At 35.9% G+C, this 11,337-nt stretch overlaps 2 protein-coding genes across 3 annotated transcripts; one reads left to right on the top strand and one right to left on the bottom strand.

Moving 5' to 3' along the window:
• Positions 1–1,013: 1,013 nt before the first annotated feature.
• On the bottom strand, positions 1,014–1,445 carry LOC148584132 (uncharacterized). The gene has a single exon (XM_088518758.1). It carries the CDS (start codon positions 1,443–1,445, stop codon positions 1,014–1,016), a length of 432 nt encoding a protein of 143 aa, XP_088374884.1.
• LOC132164450 (uncharacterized) lies at positions 1,043–7,201 on the top strand. Of its 2 annotated transcripts, XR_015913048.1 has the most exons (5): positions 1,043–1,611; positions 3,244–3,392; positions 6,077–6,225; positions 6,345–6,563; positions 6,785–7,201. XR_015913048.1 is itself a non-coding variant. In XM_059574966.2 (4 exons), the coding sequence occupies exons 1-4, from the start codon at positions 1,566–1,568 to the stop codon at positions 6,430–6,432; spliced, it is 432 nt and encodes a 143-aa protein (XP_059430949.1). In that variant the 5' UTR covers positions 1,043–1,565; the 3' UTR covers positions 6,433–6,707. The 2 variants fall into 2 exon arrangements, 1 of the variants encoding a protein (XP_059430949.1); XM_059574966.2 differs by lacking the exon at positions 6,785–7,201 and having other exon boundaries at positions 6,345–6,707.
• The last annotated feature ends 4,136 nt before the right edge of the window (positions 7,202–11,337 follow it).

Here is an 11,337-nt window from a genome sequence, read left to right as displayed (position 1 = left end):
TATATATATATATATTTGATGTTGGATTGATCGAATATTGGATTTTGGATTGTCAAATGTAATTCGTATGTATAACGAGCGGAAAAAATTCAAAAAAAAAAAAAAAAAAAAAAAAAAATTCCCTGTCAAATTTGGTAACATTGTGCCACGTTACCAATTATGGTAACGTGGTACATTATGCCATGTTACCATTTAGTAACGTGTCAGACTTGGTAACGTGGTACATTATGCCATGTTACCATTTGGTAACATGTCAGAGTCTGACACGTTACTAAAGTTCCAATAGTTACGTCCAATTTCACCACCCATCAAACACGTTACTATCGACACGTTACTACACTTTAGTAACATGTTAACACCATATACACGTTACTTGCTTTGTACCCAAAAAACTGCTCTACATCTATCACCACTAAATACTAAAGATTTACTAAGATGCTACAATGCTCACCAAGTCAATAAAGCTTTAGTTATATTAAAAAAAACAAAACAAAACAAATAAAAAATAAAAATAAATAAAAAAAAGGTGGTTAAGTGTCTTTCCAGGACTTGTGCTTTGCGTCATAATCAAATAGCCGTTCTCAATAGGTAAATCAATCGGTTGGGGCCATGCCTAATGAAACGGAGATCACTAGTTTGAATCTCCTTCCTCCTCTTATGCAAATATGTTAAAAAAAATTTTAAAAAAAAAATATAAAAAAATAAGTCAAATAACTATCTCAATTTTTAAAAATATCACAAATGGTATCTATGATAAACAAATAAACTCACTTGATACTTACGGCATTTTTCTGTTAAATATTTTTGAAAATCGAAAGAAAAACTCCGAACAAAAAAAGGGAAAGAAAAAAGTATGGCAGTGGCACATGCTTTTTACGGATATAAATTTCAGTGGCGGACTGGTGGTGGTCGAATTGTTTGTATTATAAAGGGCTAACTGTAATAATCTCCAGCCGACAAGATAAGGGAACTTTTTTTTTTTTTTTTTTTTTTTGAGAATAAACTTCTTTTCATTATCGATAAATGGCTTGGTCGGCCAGAATAGCCTCCTTGATACAGTGGGGAAAATCATCTAACCAAATACATCTCTCCATACAAGACACAGCATATTTTGCTAGACAGTGCGCAGCTCCATTTCCTTCCCGCGGGACATGCTGCACCCGCCACTCCTGCAGCCCACTTAACATTTCTGCAATATCCTGGCTTACATGCCCATATTTGCCTCCCCTATTAGCCTCATATTGGATAGCTTGAACGACCACTCTTGCATCTCCCTCCAGACAGACTTTCTCCAGCCCCAACTGTAGACAGAATTCAGCTGCCGTCCAAGCTGCTAGAGTTTCGGCTCCTTCAGGTTCAGAACAATACGGTCTCGAATCGCACAGGGCTGCCACCACCTTCCCCATATGATCTCTGGCCACCACACCAAAACCCATCTTTGCCATTGAAACATCCAGAGAGGCATCCCAGTTAAGCTTTACAAAACCTGCGGGAGGTCGTCTCCATCTAGATTCCGCCACTTCGACAAGATAAGGGAACTTAAGAAAGAAATCAGCTTCTTCTTAATGGAGGTCGCTCTGCGCATCGTCTCATTCCCCTCCTTTTCTAAGAGTAAGCAGTAATTTCCTCTCTTGCTTATTTGTAATGGACAATTATGTATGGTGCTTTTGATTATACGCTTGTTGGGCGTATAAGTAATGAAACTTACTGAAGGTAGTTGATGGGCATGTGCTATAGTTATGAGACAAATGGGATAGCCTTTAAAGGAGGATACTCTTTGATAATTCTTGAACAGAAATGACAGCAGTAGTTGGTTTATATATATATGCTTGTTTGATGTACCATGTATAGGTATTGAAACTTACTGATTGAGACTGATGTGGGACAAACGAGATAGCCATTAATGGAACACACCCATTCCAGATTGAGCTTCTGGGGCTTTATTAGGGGGCTGTTGATGGTGTATTTCAGGGTCATTTCGAAGTGGGTTCTTGCTGATTTGGTGAAACCAACATAGCCATTCATTTTGATCTTTATGGAGGAAGGTTTCTGTTATTATGGTTCTCTTAATTAAGAGAAGATAGTTCCCCTGTCTCTAATTTTTGAAACCAATAAGAGTTGTTGTAGGTTTTGAGGGAAAACCATTGAATGGGGAATACTAATGCTGGTTGAAGTTGGGTGCTTCAATGAGCATTTTGTGATTGATGGGTGAAGTGATTGCGTTTGAGCTAATCCCTTACTGGACTTCACTTTTTCTTTTTTTTCTTTTTTTAAACATTCGTGGAAAGGAAAATTATGTACCTTTTATAATCAAACTATACACATGAAACATTGAGGTTGATGTTACTGAAAGAATAGCATTCTGTAATTCTCAGCTGCCAGAAGTTGGATTGCAGTCTTTTAGCCTCTATTGGAATAACTCACCTGATTTCTTGCATGCTGATCTGTGATGATATCCTATCACTACTAGTTTTGCAAATAGAAACTTTTTATAGATTATACATACTAGTCGTTGTGATGATTAGGACTTAATTAATGCAAATGTGAAACGATCTTCATGAAGGCCGGTTCTTAATTTAACTATGGTTAGCTGGACGGAAACCTTGGCTGAGAAAAAAAAAACCCCTCCTACTCTCTTCTGGCTGATCGAAGTCCAATGAGATCAGTATCAATTAATAACAGAATATGGCATTTTCATGGTGTATTTGTTGGGCTCTTTTACAAGATATTGCATTGTTGTGTCATGAAAATGGTATACTACAGATGATCAACATGGTTCATTTTATTTTCTGAGTTCCCGTCTTTTCAGAATCTACTGTTGTCCAAATTTGAACCAACCTTGTGCTTTGGGTCGTCTGTGATCCATATTGTATAATATTTTATGTATCATAATCAATTCAATTATATGGTCTGAAATTATTTGAGCTCTAGATTTATTGTTTCTATCTTTTATGTTATGGTGCTTATCAGTGTGATTTTTGGATAAAATACAGTAGCATACTTTTTGTTCTATGTGTACCTTGTGTGACCCAACTCGTTACTTCGAGAATGAGTCTGTACTTTTAAATCCATTGGCAAAGCAACTAATAAGAGCTGACAAGTTGTCCAATTATTTGAAGATACTTCTTTTTGGTTCTAAAATAGAAGTGGAACTTTGATTGATTTGATCGTTGCTCATGCTTCTTGTATCTTTGGTTTTCAAAGTGATTATGGATCTCAAGCCTAATTATTGCTTCTTGATAGATGGAAAGTCACAAGAACTTGGAAGAAAAACATCCCTGATCTCTTCTGCTCTACCTGAAACAGCCGCTTCTGTGGCAATTGCTGCCACAATTGTTGGTGCAGCAGCTACCCTTCTTGTAAGGAGAACTAAGGCTTCTGAGGTCACTGAGGTGTGTAATTAATTTACAGCGATGCATGAAATTTATTACATTTTACTTCGGATATGTGCAGTGATTGTTAGAGAAATTGAGATGAAAAATGAAAGAGGAGAAGAGAGAAAGAAAAATGGAAGAGAGGAGAAGAGGGAAACCATTGCACTTTGTGTGTCGTGAACCGAACGACATTACTCTCTTGCATTTTTCTCTCTCTTCTCCTCTAAATGATTTATATAGAAATTACATTGAGGCAAATATGGTAATGTTTTCTTAGTCTCAAGTTTTGTTTACAGCATTAAACTTCGACCGTCCCTTGCATAGAACTTGCCATCACTGCTCCGCCCAGCTTTGGACTCTTTTCAGGTCAAGTGTGTCATGGACCCTTTTTCCGGCAATCGATCTATCATCCAATGTTGATGTTGCTATGAGAGAGGTTTATGTTCTCTCATGCATCACTAGCACTCTTGGAACCCACTGACACTAACCTTTAGCAATGTCCTTTATACGCGCTCTTCTTTGGACAAACCACAATACTTAGTGACCATTGGTTTATCATCATCTGACAACTGCATTCCTTTTCCGCTGCTTAGCGCTCTCATGTTCCATAATAGGCTTCAGATACTGGTGCTCATGTGTTCCATGTGAGCCTCCTTTGTCCAAGTCCAAATTTGACCAAGAAATAATGTTTGCCTCCCAAAGTTTCATGTGCTTCGTTGTTCCCACTATGCCTCCCTCTTTTCAGCATATGCTTTTCAATGCAAGCATACACCTTTGTACCACCAGCATATACTTCTGTTTACAATCATCAAGTATTCAACTAAGACACCAGTGTATGATGCCTCTTCCTTTGCTCACATGTTCCTTAGCTACACATATGCCACTTCGTCTCCAAAGTCGAGTGCATCAGTTCAATTGAACTTCTGTTTAATATGCAAATCTGCGATTTATCGCGCACTATGATGTGGGTGCGGACACCAAATTCAGGCTACCGATCACACGTGTGTATGGATGCCAACGATGGAGAACGGCCCAACCTATGACATTGTGGTTGGGTGATTGAGAGTTGGAATTTTTGTTTCATTATAGTTATATATATACGCTTTGGTGGATATGTTGTAAGCATATTGATGTTAATAAGAAAGATGTAGCTGCTTGGGTTTTATGTGTTGTGGATATAAGTCACTATGGATGAACCATGTAAATCACGACATTATACAAAACCATGGTACCCACAGTATTCCCATAGTACTCAATGTTAAGATACATCCTATTAGTTGTATGAAACAACCATGTGCTATGTGGTTTTATTTATTTATTTTTTTCTGCATTTTATTTTGTTAGCAACGTAATAGCAAATGTCATCTTGTACCATGTATTTACAACTGGGTGTTATTTAAGCCTATGGGTTTGTGCTCAACTATACTATATTAACCACTCAAACTTGACACTCACACGTGTAGATTCAACAATTTCCCTCTCACGTGTGAGTCCATCATCACATTGCTATACTCCCCTTCAAACGGAAGCTTTTTATTAATCTTATGGACCCTCTCGAAGATGACTTGTAGGCTATGTGGGTTTATCCACGCAATGCACCTTTGTCTTTACTTTAGGGACTCTTGTTTATGTCTGTGCCATGAACATTTGCCCCTTACTACAAGGACTTTCGTCCATGCTTACACCTTGCAGCTTTGTCCCTACTTCAGGAACTCTTGTGCTAGTCCATGCCATGAACCTTTGCCTCTTACTCGAAGGGCTCTTGTCCATACTCACACCTTGCACCTTTGTCCCTCTACTCCAGAGATCCTTATCCGTGCGTGGCTACTCCATCATACCGCACATAACTATCGGCTTTGATACCACCTGTAAGAAGATTGATACCTTGTGGAGTCTTTTAGTGAGCCTATAATATAGTATGTTGAGATATTAATCAACCCATAGCTAAGCCTATGAGTTTGGGCCCAACTAGGCTATATTAACCATTCAAAGTTGATACTCACATGTATAAACTTAACAGATGCAATACCATATATGATTAACCAAATCCTAGGTGTTACTTTAATAGCCGTGATGGTTGTAGGTATGTGATCTAGGGGACTTTCTGTATTGCCCCTCCCCTTTTCATTTTTAACCGCCTGCCCCTGGAAAAAATCATCACTTGGGAAAACAAATATTTGTCATACTGAAAGAGATAAAAGTCATAAATTGAAAATGAGTAAAATTAACCTCATTAGCACCAAGATAATGATTGCAGACTTATGATGGATCAAGGAGGGGCTCTTGGTCACAAATGGATTGAAGAAGCCTAATTCTGCAATTATCGTTTGTTTAATTTTGAGAAGATTGTCCAAGAACATGTTTAATCAACTTTGATAACCATTGACCATTGCACACAAAAGTCGTGTCATTTTATGCATAAATTGAACTTTTGTTGGTCTTCCTCCAAATTTATTTTCAGACCTTTCCTTCCATCTTTCCTTCTCTCTCTCTGTCTGCTTCTATTATTTATGACAAGAATGTCTTATAGAAATGCCACAGCTAGCAGCTTATATGATACGTAGTAATGGTTTTCATACACAAATATTATCCCAAGACAAATAATGGACTGTGATCCAATATTTGATTCATCTGCTGGTTCACCTAGAGCTCTTTTTCCATGCCAAAGCTATTAGTCTAACTGAACTTCTTTCCATATGCAGTTACGTTTGCAAGAGTGTGGAGATTGTGGTGGTTCGGGTATATGCTCTGAATGCAATGGCGAAGGGTTTGTGCTTAAGAAATTGTCTAAGGAAAGCGCTGAGAAGGCAAGAATGGCATCAAAGACTCTGGCCACACGATATACAGCAGGGTATATATACTTTGCCTTCCCTCGCCCTTTGATGCATCTCTCTTTTCTCTCTAGTTTGAAATCCATTAATGTTGGAATAAATCCACTGATCGGAAATGAAATGAATTGGGCTCTCTCAGGCTTCCAAAAAAATGGAGCTATTGTTCAAAGTGCTCCTCTGCCCGATCCTGTAGTACTTGCGGTGGTCGTGGGAAGTTAAGCTACTAGTTTTGATCTAAAATCTTTGTCCTTATAAATCAGGCATTAACTTAAATGCATCATGGAAATATACATTAGCTTACATTCAAGAAGATTGGAAGCGAAAGCGAGTTACTCCATTTTTCTGTACTTATTTTTTGGTAAGTACTTTGTTGTACTTCAATTGACGGGTGATGTACATTTTGTTGGGTTAGAATTGTTGCTTTCTCCATGCTATGTTACTTGATAACTTCATTAGATATACTTTCTTTGACAAGCAATATATATGTTTTTGTTTAATAGTACATTTCTGTTTTCAATATCGTAAAGATAACTTTATTGATTATCTTTCTGGCACTGGTCTTCTGATGAATATTTTTAGATGATAATCTGCCTCTGCTGTTTGAAGAGATGCATTGCAGTATAAGGCACTGATATATGACAGTATAAGACTACCCTCGACTCTGTTTCTAACATTACACTATATAGAGGCCAAAAGGGAAAAGTGAGAATCCTCAACGACTTTGAGGCTACTCTACAGTGTGAGATTTACTAGTTATGTTTTGTGGACAATCACTGCTAGAAAGACATGAAAGGACAAGAATTTTCCTTTGATAAATGAGATTCCAAGATTCCATGGCATTTGAAAGGACAAGTAATTTCCTTCCCACGGCACTTGTCGAACTGCATGAAGAAATTGGAGCAATTCGTGATGACCAGCTTGTTTCTTCCCGTCAAGGGTGTTACATTACTACTGTGTTACATTACCACTTATGTGAAAACGTTAAGCTTATCTAGAGACTCCAATCTTGATCTCTGCAAATTCTACCAAGCCCAACACTCATTGGAGTTCGGTTCTTTTCAATTTCAAGCGGGAGAATTGACGGAGTCCAATGGCAACCATCGACCACCAATTGCAACTGTCAACCTATTACGGGTCATAATCCGGTGAATATATATTATGATTATTTATATATTAGAATTATTATTAAATAAGGTAATGATGTATTACTATTCGTATTAGGAAAATAAGGAGACTTGCTCGTAAAGCAATATTTCTAGTAGGAATATGGGATTTGTCTCGTTAACTTGGCTCTGATACCAAGTTGTTAGGGGCCTCCGTAACAAATGATGAATAATCGATAAGAGCGATAGGTTTAGTAGGATAATTCGAGGAATCGTAGGCCTCTTAATTTTAGGATAATTCAAAGAACCCTAAACCTCCCAAAACAACTACTAGAGTTGAATATTAAACTTCTTATATATTTTATTGATCACTCTTAGGTTTATATAGACTATTACATAAAATGGAAATACGCATAATTAGAAAATATAATTCTAATGGGAGACAAATCTCATATTTTCTACTAAAGATATTGCTTTATGAGCAAGTCTCCTTATTTTCTTAATAAAAGTAGTAATACATCATTACCTTATTTTATAATAATTCTTATATATAAATAATTATAATATATATTCACCAACATAACTACCAAGGGATTAACCGGCATGTTTGATAAGCTCCAAAAGGATGAGATTTCGTAGTTTGAAGTAATCGTGTGATCGTGTTGTTATCTTTCATGTATTAGCTTATCTGATAAGCCTCAAATTTTTATAAGCTGATGTATGTACTTGACTTTGACTAGAGTCTAGCAACACTTATCAATTTTTTTCTTTAAAAGTTGGGATGGTAATACATTTTTCAAAATAATAGACCACAAGTGATGATGACATATAAGTTGAGAACTAACTTTTCAGGAGAAAATTTAGTAAGTGAAGCGTTTCTTGTTAATAAAATCAACACAAGGATGAGTTGTAGACATTGACTTGTACTATCAACTTGGATCGTTTGGAATTGTATTTTTAAATCGCAATTTGAAATTGCAAGTAATTGGGTGCTTTGAAAACGTACAATTTTAAATGTTAAACTGCTATTTTAAAGGTCAGGCTACAAATTTGCTAAACATTTAAGGAAACATTTAAAATTAGTTCGTGTGGTTTACCTGATTTACAATTAGCTCACTACAGTATCAAAATGAACTCAAAAGTCCCCGAAATATGCCAAAAAAACAATTTAGTCCTTACAGTCAAATTTTGTCTACTAATTTAACAAATTGTGTTAGTGTGACGGTTACGAGAATGAAGTTTTATGCGGAATATTTATTAATAGTAGGATATATTAAAATATATAATATGGTAGGATATTTTATTGTGTGAGTTTTTATTTGATACTATTTTTATTTTATTCCATGTAAGAGTCTTAATGACTCATTCCTAGTTTATATTCTAATAAGAACTGACGACTCAGTCTTAAAAAATATTGTAATAGTTTGCTTATTTATAGGCCATTATGTTATGAATAAAGGAAGCAGAAAATTAATCAAAATCATGTGTTTGAAAGAATTTTAAGTTCACATCAACGAATCTAAAGGGATCTAGGTTCCGTCAAAACCTAATAATATATCACGTTGCGCGTATATAAAAGCATTCACATAACATTGATATTAGAGCCTTCACGTAACATTGGTATCAGAGCCCAATTTGATTTGATGACGAATCAAAGAATAGATCGTTTGGAACAACAAATTGGTCATCTTGGGACCTTGTTGAAAAGTTCGATGAAGAATATGGAGGAGCAGGCCGAAAAATTAGAGAGTTATTTGGCAACAAATAACCATGCAATCCACTCATTTTACCGCATTGAAGCAAGCCAATCCCAATCCAGTGTGCCACCAGCACAACTCTTTACCTCACCCTCACCAAAACCCAGTGTCCTCATCAGTCCCCAAGCAACCCATTTGGCCACCCAATTTACCCAAACCCAACATCCAAAAGACCCAAACTGCAAACAAAACCACCATTCGAAACCCCCAACTTCACATCAACCGTCTGCCACAACAAAAAAGAAGAGGAGAAAAAGAATTGTTGAAGCCAGAAAAATCCATCCACGTCGACGTCAAACTAGAACCATCGTGCTGCCTCACAAATCCAAAGCACCACCGCACTAGTTGAAGACCCACAACGTAGCTCTCATCCAACCAGTCCCCACCAATCTCCGAAGAGTCTGTCTTGAGTCGAACTGCCATTTGCCTTGCCATGACGATGGTTCTGCATCACAGCCCAACCGTTGAGCACTATCTTGTTTGTGGCTCAAAAAAAAGGAGAAAGAAGAAAAGGAAATTTGTTTCCTTTGTTTGGAGCAGAAAAAAAAAAAAAAAAAAAAAAAAAATACTCAGTTTTGGTCATAGGTCAAACGTAGTGGAGGCTAGCCAAAAAATAAAAAATAAAAAAAAAAAAAAAGGAAAAAAAAAAGTAAGAAAAGTAAAGTAAGAAAAAGGCCACTTGGTCTACTAATTTTTTATTTTTTATTATTTTTGTTATGTGTTATTAATATGCTGATGAGATTCCAAGAGCAAGATTATTTCAAAAATAAGATTTTTAGGACCTTGAAGACAAAGTCCTCTTCAAGAGGAAATGATTCAAGAGGAAATGAATGTTACGAAAATAGAGTTTTATGCGGAATAATTATTAATAGTAGGATATATTAAAATATATGATACAGTATGATATTTTATTGTGTGAGTTTTTATTTGATATTATCTTTATTTTATTTCATGTAAGAGTCTTAATGACTTAGCCCTAAAAAATATTATAATAGTTTGCCTATTTATATGCCATTATATATGAATAAAGGAAAAATTAATCAAAACCGTGTGTTTGAAAAGGTTTTAGGCTCCCTTAACGAATCTAAAAGGTATAGGTTCCCTCAAAACCTAACAATTTATCCCGTTGCGTGTATGTAAAAGTATTCACGTAACATTCACGTAACCTAACAATTTTATTGGCTTTAACGTTTCACGCTATCATAATCTGTTAAGTTAGTGAATAAAATTTGATTGTAGAGAGTAAATTATTATTTTGGCATACTTCAGGGACCATTGGGGTTGTTTGTTAAGCCCCCTCCCCTTACTCAGTTAGTGTTTATGTTTTTTGTGAAGAAAAAAAAATGAGAATAATAATTGGTATAAAACAGTGAAAAAGTTGTATTGAAAAGTGAAAATGTTTTATTTTATAGTGATTTTTTTATTTGAATAATAATAAAAAATAAATGATGTGATATAAAAAGTTCGAATGTTTTGATGTTGATTTTTTTAAAAAAAAAAAATTTTTTTTTTTTTAAAAAAAAAGTGAATAGTATTTGATGGGAGGGGAGGAATTTGACAAACAACCCCTATGAGTTCATTTTGATTCCATAGGGAGTTAATTGCAAATTTGATAAATCACAATGACTAATTTTACATTTTTCTCAAACATTTAATTGGGCTTTAAAAATCACTTTTCCAAATTACTCTTTCTACTATTTTTAAATCTTACTTTTTAAAATTATAAATTCAAACTAATGTTATTATTGGCCGTCCAAAGAATTTAGAATACCATGATGCTGGAGTTTTGGATATAGACAATTCATCCCCGCATGGGGTGACTTGTCACTACCACGACATGATTTGCATTTTGAGATAGTTTTAAGTCCATTAGGGGATTGATATATCTGCTGGGTTGTGAAAACGCACCTACTGTTGGATTAATTACTCAAGTCGGATTCCAAAAAATATTTTTTTTTTTTTTTTTTTTTGAGAAAATAGCCTCTTTCATTTCTTCCAAAGAAAGATCTCGAACCCAAAGGGTTCTACATTACAAGGTCAAAAGCTCTTCAAGTACAATATCCAGTATACAAACTGGCACTTGGTTACTCCAAGTGCGTGGAGAGGGCTGGGTCAGGCCATTCTTGGCGAGCCGGTGGGCTCCCCTGTTAGCATCTCTGCGTACATGATGGACCTCCCACCTTCTGCGAGAACTTAGAAGAGCTCTAATATCATCCACAATATGCCCATACTGTCGCCTATTGGTACCCCTCTCTTGTAAGGCCTGCACAAC

This window comes from Corylus avellana, chromosome 8 (assembly GCF_965113065.1).
Source record: "Corylus avellana chromosome 8, dhCorAvel1.hap1.2, whole genome shotgun sequence".
Lineage (NCBI taxonomy): Eukaryota > Viridiplantae > Streptophyta > Magnoliopsida > Fagales > Betulaceae > Corylus > Corylus avellana.
The sequence above is the reverse complement of the archived record's forward strand: the minus strand, read 5'-3'. Positions and strand labels throughout refer to the sequence as shown.

Excerpts from the sequence above, each read along its gene's own strand:
- LOC148584132 (XM_088518758.1), bottom strand. The coding sequence starts at position 1,445 with ATGGCAAAGATGGGTTTTGGTGTGGTGGCCAGAGATCATATGGGGAAG.
- LOC132164450 (XM_059574966.2), top strand. The coding sequence starts at position 1,566 with ATGGAGGTCGCTCTGCGCATCGTCTCATTCCCCTCCTTTTCTAAGA. Across the intron at positions 1,612-3,243 it reads ATTCCCCTCCTTTTCTAAGA|ATGGAAAGTCACAAGAACTT; the intron begins GTAAGCAGTAAT and ends GCTTCTTGATAG. Across the intron at positions 6,226-6,344 it reads GCCACACGATATACAGCAGG|GCTTCCAAAAAAATGGAGCT; the intron begins GTATATATACTT and ends GGGCTCTCTCAG.